Source organism: Prosopis cineraria, unplaced genomic scaffold (genome assembly GCF_029017545.1).
Source record: "Prosopis cineraria cultivar Desert tree isolate PC_DT_omini unplaced genomic scaffold, ASM2901754v1 PC1, whole genome shotgun sequence".
NCBI lineage: Eukaryota > Viridiplantae > Streptophyta > Magnoliopsida > Fabales > Fabaceae > Prosopis > Prosopis cineraria.
Window position 1 is genome coordinate 18,510,011 of NW_026555332.1, and position 17,650 is coordinate 18,527,660.

At 35.4% G+C, this 17,650-nt stretch overlaps 1 protein-coding gene across 5 annotated transcripts in view; it reads right to left on the reverse strand.

Moving 5' to 3' along the window:
• Positions 1-16,613: 16,613 nt before the first annotated feature.
• LOC129304798 (U-box domain-containing protein 32-like) overlaps positions 16,614-17,650 on the reverse strand; it is a 70,622-nt gene continuing 69,585 nt past the window's right edge. For all 5 annotated transcript variants that reach the window (XM_054944600.1, XM_054944608.1, XM_054944616.1 and 2 more), the window contains one exon: positions 16,614-17,068. In XM_054944600.1, coding sequence (XP_054800575.1) covers positions 16,886-17,068 — 183 coding nt within the window. In that variant the 3' untranslated portion in view covers positions 16,614-16,885. The remainder of the gene's footprint in view (positions 17,069-17,650) is intronic.

Below are 17,650 nucleotides of genomic sequence, written 5' to 3' on the forward strand. Positions count from 1 at the left end.
GATATTAATATAACATATCTTTTAATATAAATTTATATTTTAATTTATCACATTATAAAAAGCCAACATCTTCTGTTAGAGCTAATCTTATTGGTAGTATATACATTTATTTAAATTCACCGACTAGTCCTTGAAAGAGCAATCAAACTGCCCCACCACCACCACACCACGCCACGTGCTAAAGAAGGCTTTAAATTATGAATTAATTTGATGGTTTTTTAACGACTCTTAATCAGTGCCCACAGGTTTGGTTATGAATTATTACTCCTTTCTCAATTTTCTAGCAGCGTGGTTTCTAGCTCTAATGCTTTATATTATATTACTAGGGGAAATTGCTAAAAATTGCCCCATTAAAAATTTAATTGTCCAGAGTGACATGGAATTTGTATAAGGACTCAGGTCTTTGAGAGGAATAAAGTTTGATTGCAAAATGACCAACTTAGCCCTCATTTGGATGCAACTTTCTACAAGTACACGCTACATTCTTCCACCATATGCAAGTTTCTTCCATTCATGCCAATATTTTTTTTTTTTTTGACCAACAGGGAAATACTCATATCATTAACCGCAAGAAAGAAACAAAGTCTAATAGCAAATGAAAGTCATAAGCCGAGAGGCAAAGACCTAACTACAAAACAGACAAATAACAAAAGCAGACAAATTAGCCAATTCCTTCTCTATCCCTATTGATCATAGGTTGAGCATTGCCACTTGAAACAGGTTGCAAGTCTGAGGTAAGGATCCTGAGGAGAGAGGGTGGAGGTTGAAGAAGACATCCCTCAGCCGCCATCCCCTAAAGCGAAAGGGCTGCAATTGAGTATGCAGCAAAATTGCCTTCTCTTCTTGTAAAAGCAAGACTCACATGAGAATAGGATTTAAGTTTGTTTAGAACATCACTGAGCATATTCTGATAAATCCATGGACCCACTGATATATTCCCATGAGATGAGATATTAAACAAAGTACTACAATCTGTTTCAATAATCACAGGGTTAGGATGGAAGTCTTTTGCCAGAGTCATTGCTTTGTTACATGCTTTCAATTCAGCCAAAAAACTTGAATCTGCAGTGACTTTTTCAATCCATCCTTTTAAGAAAGTGCCTTGAGAATCTCTACAAATCACCCCTTTGCCAGCACCTTTAGAGGTAGAGAAAGCTCCATCACAATTAATTTTGATAGTATTACCCTGTGGAGGCTGCCAGTTTGGATAAATGGCAGAATCAATAGGAGCATCATCATTATTGCCTCTGTACTTATGCATCCAGACCTCCAAGATAGCAGCTTCAGTAATGCTAATGACTCGAACAGGATTCAGTTCAGCCCCTTTAAAAACTGATGCACAACGCGTTTTCCAGATATTCCATAGTAAGCATGCCACATATGCTTTGCCAAATTCATCAAGTGGACTAGATCTGCATAGAAAGTAAGAACACCATCTTGCTAAAGAATTAGTTTGTGCTAAATCCAGCTGAAAGGAAAAAGGGCATCCAAAACAAATTCTATGGGTCCAATCACATCCATAAAACAGGTTCTCAATTGATTCTGGATAAATTTTACAAATTGGATAGAGAGATCTGGTGAGCACTTTCAGTTAAAAAGGGACTCCTTTGTGGCCAAAGAGTTAGTGAGTGCACGCCAAATAAAATGCCTAATTTTTGGTTGAGTTTTGAGCTGCCAAATATCAAGCCAGAAGTGATCTGGAAAGGCGAAAGATGAGCAAGAGCTGTTCAGATCAGGTGGGTGCTCTCTGGGATAATTAATTCGGTATCCTGCTTTAGCAGTACATGAGCCATTTCTATTTCCTTTCCAAACTAACGAATCAGGTTGGGACTGAGATAGAATGTAAATATTATGAATGTTGGTGATAGAGGCAGAAGACATGAGATGCTCAACACAATGGAGGTCCCAATTAGCATTTGATACAAGCTCAACCACTTTCTGGGTGGTACGTATGGCGTCTTCGGTAATATTTTCGGGAAGAAAATTAGGCATGTTAGGTATCCAGGGGTCAGACTAGACCCGAATATTAGTATCATCACCTACTTTCCAGCAAGCATCTTTTAGCAAAAATTCTCTACCAGTAAGAATACTGCTCCAAGCCCAGGAGGCTCTAGGGCCTTTAGAGGCTTGCAAAAAAGACTTGCTAGGAAAATAAACAGATTTAAGTACTCTTACCCATAGATGATCAGGATTATTGATGAGTCTCCATGCAGTATTGGTTAGCAATGCATTATTGAAAAGGGTAAAGTCTCTGAATCCAAGACCACCATCTTTCTTCGGAGCACAAAGCTCATTCCACGCCTTCCAATGTATTTTTCCGTCAGAATCAGAGTCTACCCAAAAAAAGCTTGCTACCATACTGTCAAGTTCTTTGCAACTGTGTTTGGGAAACTTGAAACAAGTCATTGGAAAAATAGGTATGGCATTGATGACAGATTTTATCATAACTTCTTTTCCAGCGAAGGACATCTTACTCTCCCAGTTATGGACCTTTTTGCCTACCTTATCACACATATAGGCAAGAGCAGCAACTTTGGATCTACCCCATATAACTGGTAGTCCAAGATATATACCAGGTTCAGTGACAGCCTTAAACTGAAGAAAAGAGAAGACCTCATTTTTAATATCCTGAGGAGTATTGGAAGAGAAAAACAGAGAGGATTTGTCATAATTAATTCTTTGCCCATAAGCATTACAGTAGCAATCTAAAAGCTCCTTGAGGACACTGCCATTTTTCCTACTAGCTTTCAAAAACAGCATAGTATCATCAGCAAAAAGGCAATGGGTAAAAATCAGGCAATCTTTTGACAGTTGAACGCCCATCAAATCACCTTTTTCACTATGAGAACAAAGCATATAAGATAAGACCTCACCAGGAATGATGAAAGGTATGGAGACAGGGGGTCTCCTTGCCGGACACCTCTCTCTAGTGTAATCTTGGCTATGGTCGTGCCTGCTATTTGAATATTAAAACAAGAACATTTTACGCATTTCATGACCCAAGTTATCCATAACTCACAGAAACCCATTTTTCTGAAGACTTCTTTAATGAATTTCCATTCAAGCCTATCAAAAGCTTTGTTCATATCCATTTTAAAGGCAAATTCAGAGTCACTACCACCGTTTTTTAGTCTCAAGTAATGAAAGACTTCATGGACTAAGATTATATTGTCATGTGTGAGACGACCTGGGATGAAAGCATGTTGAGAAGGAGAGATAAATCAATCTAAAACTCTTTTAAATCTTGTTGCTAGAATTTTAGAGATGACTTTGAAAGCAAAGTTGCAAAGAGATATAGGTCGAAATTGTGAGACAGATTCTGGCCCTTCTATCTTTGGGATCAACACCAAATTAGTTTCATTAAACTTTCCAAAAGATTCATCTTTAAACAGAATGTTATTTACCAAAGCAAAGAGAGTTTCACTTACCTCCTCCCAAGATGCTTGGTAAAAATTTCCATTAAATCCATCAGGGCCGGGGGCTTTAGTGGCCCCTAAATGAAAGATAGCTTGCTTGAGTTCCTCTCTTGACATGCAGGAAACAAGCCAATCATTTTGCTCTTCACTTACACTTGGGTGTACATATGAAAGAACCAAATTGAGCTCTTTAATTTCACTGGCTGAGAAGAGATTGTCATAAAAGCCAGAGATTACTTGCGCCACATCCTGTTCATTATCAATCCAGAGGCCTGCAGGGGTCTTGAGTTTCAATATTTGATTTCTCTGTCTTCGAATTTGAATGGATTGATGGAAAAAATGGGTATTCTGATCTCCAGCTGTGAGCCATTGAATTCTAGGCCGCTGCCACTAGTTATTCTCCCCTTGTCTCCAGAATTCTTCAAGACCCGAAGAGAGAGCTTTCAATTGTTGCCTACTTTCTTAAGTAAAACTAGAGCTTTTAATCTTTGCAATCTGATTCAAAAGACCATTAATTGAAGTTCTGTTATTGGGAAAAGCCCCTTTAATCCATATAGATAGGGCTTTACTACATCTTTTAGTGCAATGATGAAACTGGGGAACAATAAATGCTGCATGAGGATCTTCAAAGTACCAAGATCTCTTGACAACACCTTAAACTCAGGATGATATGCCCAGTTGATTTCATACTTAAATGAAGGGGGCAAGTTTTGATGCTGGTAACAAAAACTAACCCATTGAAAGTGGTGGTAAGAAGCAACTGATTCTAAGATCAAAGATAGGGCTTTTGGGAATTTGTCACGGAAAGCTCCATTACCCATTGCCCTGTCAATACGTTCCATAATGCAATCTTCCTCAATTCTTTGATTACACCAAGTAAACCGGGGACCCTTTGATCCAATATCCAATAAATCACAGTTAGCAGCAAAATTTTGAAAATTCAAGATCCTACGCATAACGCAAGGATTCCCACCACTTTTCTCAGAGATAGATAAAAAATCATTAAAATCACCTACACAGAACCAAGGAGCTTTAATATTTCTACCAAAACCAGTTATCAAATTCCAGATTTGCCTCCTATCAGATTCAATCGGAGGGCCATAGATGTAAGTGATTGTTTCTGGAACTTCCCACGTTGAAGATGAAAAGTTGGTATGAGTGAAATTTTTACATGAATAAAGGACCTGAATATCGACCTCATTGGACCACCAAAAAGGCCAACCGGGTCAACATGCCAGGAGGAAATAAAACCACCATGATGACGGATTAGATCTAACTTCTCTGCCTTTTGTCTAATTTCCACCAGAAAAACAACAGCCGGCTTACTTTTGGAAATAACCTCCTTGAGGTTTTTTACTGTCAGGGGTTTTCCAATCCCCTAATAGTTCCCAGATAGGAGACTCATGGCACTCTGGTGGCTGTTTGAGGCCAGCCACCAGAACCTTCAGTGAAATTAGATTCTTTCTCATTACTTGGTCTAGCATTAAACTTCAACCAATTTGTGGGAAAATCAATTTCCTCCAAAATAGGAACATTAACTAGTGAATCATCCAAGCTAACAGAGGATTGAGGGTGAGGTCGAGGAGATTTTGCTTTCAGTTTCAACTTAATAGTCTTTCTAGCTGGTCGTTTGACAACTTTCCTCTCGATCTTGCTCTCTGCAACTACCTTGCTATCAACTTCTTCGGCAGATACTTCATCAGAGAAAAGCTCTCAACATTTTGGAATAGTTGGAGAACTAGGATCACTTAGACCGTGCTTAAGATTAAGCTGTTGAAGTTTCAATGACATTTCAGAGACAGGTGAGATAGGCGTGTACGGGACAATGGCTTTCGACAGATCAATTAAATCATCCTTGCTATGAGAGACACGTGGACTTTGGCATCTAATCAGTAATCACCTTGACCCTACGCTTCGGAGTGTCAAATTGAGAGCCTGGGATACTGATGATGCTAGATGGGCCAAATTCATACAGGTTGGTCTTTTTCGGTCCATTGCGCTGCAGTGGTGCCGAACAAGACGTAGGTAATCACCTTGACTCTACGCTTCGGAGTGTCAATTTGAGAGCCTGGGATACTGATGATGCTAGATGGGCCAAATTCATACAGGTTGGTCTTCTTCGGTCCATTGGGCTGCAGTGGTGCCGAACAAGACGTAGGTAAGGGCTCACGGATAGTTAGGCCCAAAGAATGAGAATTCTCTTTCTCTTGTCGTTTAGTGCTAGCCTGGCATTCCGTATCGGGAAACCCTGCTCCACTACCCTTGCCGAACGTTTGAGGGTGCATGAAATTGTTGCTGCTTGCATAACGGTTTTTGAAGCTATCAGGCATGTGCTCCTCTTGCGCTTTCTTTGCACTCGCCACCATGACTAGCAAGCCATCTTCCTCCTTCCAACTTGGTGCATGCTTAACCAATGCAAATTCATTAGTCCGAGAAGCTTCAACTGATAACCAGGGGCTAATACCTAGCCTTCTATCCTCCTCACTAAGGGCAGGGGATGAATTCTTACAACTTCAACTATCATGCCCAATGATTCCACAAGCATAACAGAAACTTTGAAGCCTCTCATATCTGATTGCAACCCAAAATTCAGACGAGTCAGGGCGGGAAGACCAGAATCCAGGAAGGAAGGGTTTAGTTGTATCAATAACCACCCTGGCTCCAAGAAAGTTACGGTGTAAGCGCCCTTCAACCTCAGGTTTCTCAAACCGGACAACATTTCCCACCAGAGAGCTCATGTTGATAACATTTTCATCACCCATAGTAGCATTTGGGAGATTGTGAAATTGAATCCATGAAGGAATCAGGTGGAATGACACATCATCAACAACCATATAATCCGACCATAGATAAAAACTAATAGTATCGCTGTGTACGACCCATGGTCTACCCCTCGGAATACGCTCCTTCATAGCAATGGCGTCAAAATGGAAAACAAATGTATTTATCCCAGCATCTATTATATCCACATCTTGGCCCTCCTCTAATCCCCAGGCATTTTGAACCATCTCGAGAATAGCGTTTCTGTTGAGGCATCGTCCCGATAAGATTCTTCCAATCAATGAGCCTTCAAATCGTGCCTGAGCAGGGAAGCTCTTCCAAACGAGATTAAATCATTGCTTCTGATGGCTGGGACCATCCATATTTTCTATTCGAGAGTTACCGGCCTTTTAAACACCAGAATGATAGAACAGAGAGTCAAAAGAAGAAAGAAAACAAAACTAACAAAGAAAAAGAAAAAACAAAGATGAACACTCTCAATATTTCCAATGCAGTGGGCGTTAGATATCACTCGCTAAAAGACACTCTCCACCGTGTCGGCACAGTGGGTGACGACGAGGCGCACACAGAGAAAAACCATTCGCCATAGAGAGAGCACATAACTTGAGCGTATTTCATTTGCAAGTTCGTTTCATGAGATGCAAAACTCTCTCATGAGGTATAGATTTCTTCCAAGAATTAATGGAAGAGTTCTTTTGCGAAAAGCGAAACTCTGTCAATAAGTGCAAGATATATACAACATTCTTCTTGCATATTCTGTTTGTGAAAATTTTCTTCCATCATAATTGTTGGATATTTTAATTATATAATGGTATTTCGAAAGCAATTTTATTAAAAAAACATTACTTTTGGTCCCTATATTTTGATTGGGTTTTGGTACAAGTCCCTATAATTTTTTTTATATACTAAGTCCCTACACTTTCCTCCATTTGCAACATTGATCCTTATATTTTTAAAGGGGCGTTGATGTGGCACAAATAATGTTAATAATACTAACATATCAATTAACATTATTAATTTATACTCACGTGTCAAATTAATGTTGACATGAAATTTTTAGTAAGCAATTTTTTTTTAAAAGCCTATATATAGAATTTATGTATTTTGCTAATTATTTAAAAAGTCCAGATCAATCTTCTTATTTGATTTGATGTAGGGTTTTTTTTTAAATTTTTTCTTATTAAATAATTTTATGTCAATATCATTTTGACATGTAAGCACAAAATTAATGATGTTAATTGACATGTCAGCATTATTAATATCATTTATGCCATATCAATGCCCTTTTGCAAATGTAGGGACCAATGTTGCAAAAGTAGGAAAATGTATGGATTTAGAGTATTAAAAATAAGGTGCAAGGACCTATACTAAAACCCAAACAAAGTGTAGGGACTAAAAATAGTGTTTTGGCAATTTTATTTTTATTAATGATATTAATTAACATTTAAATCTATTTATTTCATCATTGGTAATTTAAACACCATTATTTTTTAAAATTTTTTTAATTGCATTAAGGTGTCATTAATAAGTGTTATAATTGCCCAATGTTCATGACCTTTTGCCTATAAAAGGCAGTGTGGGTCATATAGTAGACGGTCACCACCTCGAGCTCTTACGCTGTAACCTCCTCCCATATTTCTCAATACAAGAGAAGATTAACATAATCATTACTTAAACACCAATTAGTAATCAAAGAATTTATTTAAAAAGCTTTGGCCAAATATTTGTTTTGCAAAATCACTAAAATCCCACCATATTAGAGCATCATACAGTGGAAGACAAAAAGTTGCATTCATATCATTTATTTCCTACCCTAAAAACCATAAAATCAAGTTGGAAATTAGGTCATACACTGCAACGTGCAATATGTGCACTGTGGCATGTGACATCATGCATTGTGACATCCAATCTGAAATTTCTGCTGTCATTTTGACAGTAAAATGACAAACTTTTAGCATGTGCTGTTTTCACATATGAAATTCAAGCAGAGTGATTCAAGGGCCTATATAAAGATTATCTCATAAGCTAGCTACTGAGATAGGTTTGGATATGATCTAACGGTCCAATCAAAATTTGGACACTCGGGTGCAAAAAGTCACTTTGTTTGAAAATTTTGCGCACTTAAGCATTCAAATCAATCCTTTTCTCTCATTAGACTATACAAGGCCTGGAATCAAGTCCAAAACTGATTGACCACAACATAACATGTGTGTGTGTGTATATATATATATATATTAAAAATTTAACCTCTCAATGGCCAATTTTCATATTTTTCCAACTTTACACAATATATTTCAAATTGGCACAACTGCCTTTTCTCAACACATTCACATCCATAACATATTTATTACTCAATCTTATCCTTAAATTACTCATTTCATCATAATTTCACACATGGGCCAGGATTTCACAAAATCACTACTCAAGACATGCATGCAATCCTATGGAAACTTATATACATATATATCCATAAGTTTTTAGTTCATTACACAAACTGAAAAGGATCCCATAACCACAGTACCACTATGCCGGTCCAGACTCTCTTTCTTTGCTCTGATCACTGCTCTATCTTGTAAAAATGTAATCACAGGGGTAAGATAAAAATCTCAGTAATGAAATAATTCACTCCTATTGACTATCACATGTAACTATATGAAAGTAAAGCAAAATATACCATTTAATGTAGCATATCACATATTTTATTTCAAATATTAGTCATATCAAACATTTCATCACTTTTACACTTGTTTCACCACTTTTCTTCACTTTTATAGCATATAGCAACATATAGCATCACATAGCATGGCCACTATTGACCAAACCTCTAAATTATTTCGACATGAAATCATAGGCTCGTCTTAGACCAATGTACACTCACATTAGCCCCGAGCTCACCTTTAGTGGTAGAATGACCCAGCTAAAGGTGTTTTATCTCATTTTAGACTATGGTTTCCCCTAATACACACAATAAGGTGTCATTGACTCCAACATCATATTACACAAACACTAAAGAGTCCCAAATCTATAACACCGCACCTCAAAAGGCACTAACGAGGTATAATTCTCCAACATCGCATCTCGTTGGGTATTGAGGAGAATATGCCATATAGTCTTATCACCACCTCTCTACTCATGTGAACTCCTACTAGCTGTATATTCTTTTCATTTATCCATCTTATGTCCATTACTACTCGATTACTACTTTGCGTTACTTTAACCAATCTCATTTCAGTTAAATTAGATTTTCATCCTAAAAACCTCTTGATTTAGGGCTAAATTGAGCCTACAGATTTAAAGCTTTATCATTCAGCTCTAAACTAGTCACAAAGCTCTAATTTAACTCTCGAGAACCTTTTTACTATTATTATTGGACAAGAATCAAACCCCTAAAATTTCACTGATTTAATTTTTCTATAACTCATTTTTAGAGAAATTTAGGTAAAATGGAAGGTAAAGGTCATATATAGCTTACCTGCTAAGAATCGATCAGAAGCACCTTCTAATGACCTAAAATGGCTTGCCTTAGCTGACCTGCCTTTCTTCTCTTCTCCTTTCATGTGTTTTTTGATTTGCTCTTCTAAACATCACCTATAATTCATGACTTAAGGGGTCATTTTCTAGTCTATGCACTGTGGCGCATGCAGCACAAGCCACTACGTGTGGCACAGTGAGAATAATTTTCACCACGTGTACTTGCTTCAACCCGAAATGAAATCCTTTCACTCATACCTGTTTATAGAACATCCCAACTATTAAGTAACCATCCAAATCTCTAATTTCACACTAATTTTCACTCTACCCTCGATTAACAGCTAATCATGAGATTAAGAAATTTTGGATGTTACACAGGTACTCTAATCTCCTCCCCTCCTCGTGCCTCTCTTGGGTTGTTCTATATTTCTATTGTTCTATCACCCTATTTATTTTATAGAAGGGTTCCGTTTAATCTTGAGAAGTTTTGACAACTATACCAAAAATGCTTTTAAGATTGTTGGCATATCCTATAGAGAATAAACACCAATTTTTTTTTACTTTTGACATTGAAGCCAAAAAAATTTAAAGTGGAGGCTTTGTTATTTGCATAAAAAGAAATGCCTATTAATTATGAAATTTGTGATTAGTGGCATGAAAATTTAATTATTTGTCTAGAGTAGATTAAATGTATTTTAAAATTGTGCATGATCTATTTATCTTGACATAAATGTTCATGATTGTAAATGATTTTAATTTATGTGTCATTGTGGTCCTATGAAATATGAAATATTTTTTTTAATTATGATATTGTGAATTGTGGATTGTTTTTGCATAAAATACATAGATTTTATTAATTGAATTGCATACTCATGTAAGAAAATCCACTAGTGATTATCCACCCCTAGGTGATGATGCAAACAAATATATTATTGGAATCATAATGGAGGTCGAGCTTATTACCATGAATGAAGTATAAATGTTGTTATCATGTATAATGAATTTTCATTGTATTAAAATAATACAATGATGCTCATTGAATTTTATATTCCAATGAGAAAAAACCCATCGATAGCCAAATAAAATATTATAAGAGTCAGAGCTTATTACTCTGCAGTTGGCTAACAATGAGGCTGGGTAGTTGCAACTAGCAAATATTATATTAAGAGTAAAATTGACATAGAGTATGTCAATGATTTGTGATAGCATATTAGCAATAACTACGGCTAAAAATAAGACTTATAATGGCAAGTGTAGGCATATTCAATTGAGGTATAATATTATAAAGTAGCTACTAAAAAAATGAAGTCATCTTAATCGAATATGTGAGATAAGATATAAATTTGGTAGATCTGTTAACAAGCCCTCGAGGAGGAAACAAATTATAAAAACATTGAGGAGAATGAGATTTAAGCTAGTTTGAAACTAAAGAATGATGGTAACCCAACCTTTGTGATTGGTGATCCTATGAAAAAGGTTTATATGGGTAAGAATAAGTCAATTGTTAGTTCTGCTAGCTCTAGAATTACTTTGTCCCTCTTCCTATGGTGTATGATATGAGAAAGTACTAGAATGCATTGTTGGTGAGGTTAAGCAATGCTCTTAATGATTTCATATTCTTATAGAAGGTGTATTCATTGTAGATACATTTGGTGAAATTACCAAGATGAATGTGGAGTGGGGCTGCTCTTATGAGATTATGACAAAATCTCTAGAGTATTATTGAAATATTAGGCACGTGCACAACCATCTAAAGCGCAATACCGTCATAATAGCATAAATTATGGAGGTATAATTCGACTGATAAGGCCTTTAGTATACGTTCAAGAGTTGTTGGTTAATCATTTTATGTGGAGAGTATTAAATTCACATATCTCATGATACATTATTATAAGAGACTAATGAATTTCTCTAAGATATATTTTAAAAGAAATTCTTTCAGATTTATTGTATGTGAGGATTTCTCATAGAAAATGTCATAGGAAATTCTCACAGCATAACAATATGAGAGAAATTCTTATGTTAGTTATGTGTGTGAGAAGTTGTCTCAGATTTAAATTAAAAGATATTTCTAGTGGGATGAAATATTGTATATGATTATATTTGGTATGAAACTATTATGTTTAAAAGCATGTTCATTTGTTTGGAATCCTTATATACATGACTTGTGGAATGTTGAGTGGGAGTTTATTGTTCAAATAGGACTTTATGCCATGTCATATGTAATAGCCCAAAAAATTTAAACTTGATTAATTAGGATAAATGAGAATGATTTTGTAAATTAATGTGCTGTGTGGTTAGAGAGGGCTAATGAATGCCTTGAATTGTGGTTTCAGCCTTATGTTTTGGGTTGGAGTGAAGTTGGGTTACTTAGACCTCAAAGAGGAAGAAAAATAAGGAGGAATAACTTTATGCTAGATGCCATGTCACGTCCATCAAGTTTTGCTATACATTTGGCTAGAAAACATGAAGGAACCCTCTCTGTGTCACATAACACGGTGCGACAAAATTTGATAGTAATAAGTCATAAAATTAGATCAGAAACAGAGAGAGAAAAAAGGAGATAGATAGAAGGCATCGGAGAACACTCTAGGGTGCTGCTAGGGCTTGGTTTTGTGAAGATTTGGGAGCACTTTAAAGCTTGCAATCACCTACAATATGTTTCCCAAGCTCCATTCTTCATTCCTCTTCCATTTTGACATATTCTTGAGTTAGGACTTGTGTTGAGAAGTAATTTTCAAACCTTTGAGGCCATGGGTTTGAACCCATTGATTTAAATGAAGTGAACAGGAGTTGTTTGAGTTGTCTAAGCTTAATATTAATGATTTTGAATGTCCTTGAGCTTGAGTTCCTCATTATGGATGAAAAATGATATTTATTTTAATGGTGAGGAGGGTTGGATGCCATTAATATTGTCTAATGAATTTGTTAATGATAATTAAAGCTAAAGGGAGTTATTCAAGTTTCCCATCTTTAGTTTTGAAGTTTCTATAAAATTGAGAAGTTGGGTTTTGAATTTTGGGATGAACCTTAGACATTGAAATGATGATTTAGGTTGTTGGATATTGTAATCAATATTATTTATGCTCATATGATTAAATTGTACTTAATAGAAGCTAATATACCCATTGGTTGGGAGTAAGAGATTGTATATAAGTTGCTATAGGAGTATATAATTGTGCACAAGCTTGTCAATACAAATATGTGTGTGATTTTTGTGTGTCCTAGTCCTATTGTTTATATATGTATGTGTTTGAAGTGATTGTGATGATCTAGGCTTGGAATTGAATGTATGTGCATATGAACAAAATGGGTATGTGATGAATGTAAAAGCTTGGCCGTTGATGTGAAATTGAATGGAAAGTTTGTAAAATTGATCAAATGCGTAAAATAGGCAGTTTACTAGCCAAACTTATGTATATATGTGATATTAATTATATTAATGGTCAATTAGATGTAAATGATCCCATTGAATGTGGTCAAGGTTCTAGAAGTGGCCAATAATTGTGATGCTCAAGTGGAAGATTTTAACTTAAAATGGTCAAAATGCTTTCAGGTGTCTAATTTTCAAATGTGATATTGGATTTAAATGAATGTCATTGGCTAGATTTTGAAACAAGCACTGTGTGGGCCATTAAATTACTCTAATCGGACATCGAATGTGAAAATAACGCACATTTGAAGTTTCCATCAAAATTGCTATTTTGACAGTAAAAACTGATGTGTGCGTCGCTACGCAGTATAGAGCCAATGCTGGTGCTTCTGTGTCACATGCCGCTGCGCATGACCCATATTTTGCCTAAAATGTGTTGTTTAGAATTAGCTTTCTTTAAGGTTTTCACGCACATAATATTAGTGTTTCCATTGTGTACTACTTTATGATTTGAACATTTTAGAAATAGTTTTCAAATATTTTAAATTGAGATCCCAACCTTTCTTAAAAGAGTTTTATTTATTAGATTGTGTGTTTGAGTTTTAAACGGTAATGTCAGGAAGGGCATTACAGTATTCACAATGGGTCCCCACAGATGATAAGTACTCACACTCTCAAGAACTGAGAGACAACTTGCAAGAAGAGAAACGTCTTCATTCACTCATTAGTTAATTAGCAAATATCACCTATTTCTTTTGAATACAAACATTCACTTTAGTTACAATTATCTTTTTTAAAAATTAATTATTTCAAATTTATTTCTCAATTTTCATTAGAAAATCAAATCTTAGTTGTATACAAAACATTGATTAAATCCCATCATAATTTGTGTTTTTTTTTTCAAATCAAACTTTTTTATATTTCATCATTTATGAATTTAAGGATAATCACTTGCAAATTTTAAAAATATCATCAATGAATTTATGAAATTCAGTTTTAAATAAATAGATAGGATCACGAATTTATGTTTCATTTGTGATGTAGAGATAATTAGTTCTGAATTTAAGGAATGTCACTTGTGAACATAAAGAACATCACTTGTGAATGGGTATGAATAGTGTTTAATTATAAATGAATGATTTAGGGACCCTCTTACGATATCAAGTCCCATGATCCTGCCTTGCCTTATATCAAGTTCCACTCCAAAGCTATCAATGGGTACTAAGATCTTGGGATCTTATGCTGTAGGAATAAGTCTATTCCTGATGTGAATGGGCATTTAATCTTCTTGGGACCCCTATCAGCAACTATGCATATATATATGTATGCCTATATATTCTCCCCAACCAGATGCAAACCAACTAGTGATCTGCTCCCTTTGGTGCAATATCTGGACACTTGGAAACATTTAACCCTTGGTACCGTGCTTCTAGTAAGCCTCTAAGCCAACATCTTATGTTCAGTTTGGCCTAATAATCTGCATTCCCTATCCTCCTTCGATGCAAGCCCTGATTTTATTGATCACCACAGGTACTTGTATGATTCAGTTTTCTATCTAGAAGTGGGACCACATTGAGTTGCAGAATCTATTTGCCATGGTGGGTCCAACATTTCAAAGCTATTGTGCATGGCTTTTTCTGTGAGTATCTTAGTTCTCTGTTTCCTTGTCATCGTCGTTCTGCTTGGCAATTATTGACCTTTCTTTCTTGTGTAGAGTTCAAGCCAAAAGATGAGTTGGTCGCCAAGTTCAGATCTGCCATTCATGCTCCCACCGAGCCTATACTTTTGCTCTGGCCGCCTCGGTCAAAATTCAGTGATACTGACAATGCGTTCGAACTTTTAGCCTTTGAGAGTTAACCTCAATCATCATATCTAATTCATTATTGACCTCAATTAATTCTCCCATTAACATTAAATCTTCCCTAATTCTTAAAACTAAAAATCTGGATATCATACCCATAAGGCATCTCTTAAGCTTGTATATGTTGGATCATGTCTTTTGATGATTATAAAACCAAGAAAAGAGGTATTTGTTATGTGTGTAGATATAAAGAATCATGGATAAAGATAAAACATCAAGAACATGAAGAATCAAAATAAGATGAAGATGCTTCAGATAAGTTATTTTAAATTTTCTTAGATTTAATGTGAAAACTTTGAGAGCTTAATTATTTTTCATAATCATTAAAATGAATGCATTATATGTTTCATTTATATGCATTAAGACTCATCTAAGCAAATTAAAGCTTGCAAATAATATCTTTCTTGCGTGTTGAATTTCATAGAAGCTGTTTACAGTGTGAGAAGCCGAATCATGCGTGATTCTGCACGTCATTCATGAGTTTTTGCAGGTTAGGCACATTGACTGTTAGATCACGCAAGAGTCAGGAAGTGATTCATGCGTGATTTATCACTTGTATTATCTGATGCCTTAAGCTTTGTTTCTGCATGTAAAATTATGCATGAGAGCCTTTGTTGTCCATGCAAGTTTTAGCAATTATGCTTCATTACATTGTGTCAAAGTGTAAAATCATGCATGAGACTGATGATAGCCATACATGATTTATCACTTGGTGCACAATTACATTTTTGCTTTGTTGAGTCTTAAGTCATCTCAAGTCAAGTTAGAATTGTTCACTTGTATGATTATTGATTCATAAATCTATATTTCTTTTGCTTGAGTTATGTATTGTTCCATGTGTGAAAATGCACCCAAACAAGTTTGTGCATTATTGCTCGGCATTTCACACGTGATAGCTTTTTGGTTTTATGTGAGTTTTGACCATATAGATTGACTTTAGCTTTCTACTAGCCATGTCACTCGTGAGAGGAAAGAGATTCCACATGTGATTTGTCACACAGAATTGATGATGTGAGAGTTAATGGTTCACTCGCAAAATTTATCACTCCAATATGTGAGTATATTCACAAGTGTAAAACCACATGAGAGAGCAAAAAAGTATCACGTGAGTTTTAACACATAACTGAATGCTTATTCATAAATGTAAAACCACGCATGAGATCAATGAGATTTCATGCGAGTTTTAGCACATAAAACTGAATATTTATTCAGAAGTGCAATACCATGCATGAGATCAAGAAGTTCACATGCAATTTATCACATATACATTTTTAAAACAATTTAAGTGCAATTTCATGCGTGATTCTATCAATTACTTACAAGAAATTACATCAATAGACAAAATCAATGTGATTCATTTGAGCAAACTCGCATGGCTACCAAAATTTATTATTAATCTTTTTTTTTAAATATATAAATGAGTATTTTAATCAAACAGAAGTATTTAGATGGGTGGAAATTATTTTGGTCAAACAAACTATTAAGCAGGATTCAAATCTGTTTATAGCTTTTTTTGTTAAAAAAAAAAAAATGCATGCTCTCAGGTAAATTCTTATGTCAAGTCTTCCAAGCTGTCTCCATCACAAAGCGAGAATGCTTGACTGATTTGTCCTCATTCTATCCTCTTTGCATGATTTCTTGCTATGCACTAGTTATCCAAAGAAAAAAAGGCGGGTACAAATTCAGTACATTTTTAAATAACAAATCTATATAAATTTAATGAGAGAATATTATATAGCAAATCCATCAACAGAGAAGCTCAAGAGAGCATTTAAATTTAAATGTGTAAGAATTCATAAAATGGGATGATGCCTATAGACCCTCTATAAAACATCAATTATGTGTACCTTTGTGATGGTAAATGACAGGCATATTTTGCTAAATCAATTACATGGTTAGTATTACAGTGTAGAACAGAGTAACCAGTGAATTATGATTGTCACTATACATATGTGCAAGTAGAATTGATCAAGGGCAAATATGTCATTGCAGTTGCTGCCACTCCTGTATGGCATTGAGTAACGCATAGTTAGGCACCAGGTTGGTGTGTTCAAGCTGAAGGTTTGTCATTGGCGAAGTATTGTGACCACTATCCAACCATCCTCTTATTGCGTCTTCTTCATACGTAAAGCCATCTGCAGCTATAAAAGGATCTTTCATGACCTCCTACAATTTCAAACACAATACCAATGAAGCATTAGATAACAATCCAACAAGAAATCTATAGTTACCTTGTCAACCAGGTAATTATTATTATTTTTTAGTGTAATTTGCCGTGCGCTCTTACAACTTGGGTCAAGGAGATAATTTCGCTTCAGTACATCTTGAGTTGTACAGATTCTCAAAGTATGAATGCAGCTTTTCTATATGTATAAAAGTTATCTCTTTTATAAAAATGACACTAAGTCCCAGAATAGATGATGGATCCAGAGTTCCACTTAAACCTGTGGGGCAAATTTATCATAAGTGTGATCCATACGTGACGTTACTACTCGGTAATGACTATTGATCGGCTTTGCTTTGAAATTGTCAGTAAATCTTGTGTACATGTTAGCAATTCACATGCCATAACTGTTTACTAACTACCAACATGTAAAGGCATTTGATTAAAACATGAGAAAATTATGAAAGTAAATAATATTCTAGACTGCAATGATGGATTGGTTAAAATAAAGGAAGAATGACACCTAGGTTATGTTTGAGAGCATATGATAGAATGGAGAGGAATGAACATTAACAAAGTGGAAT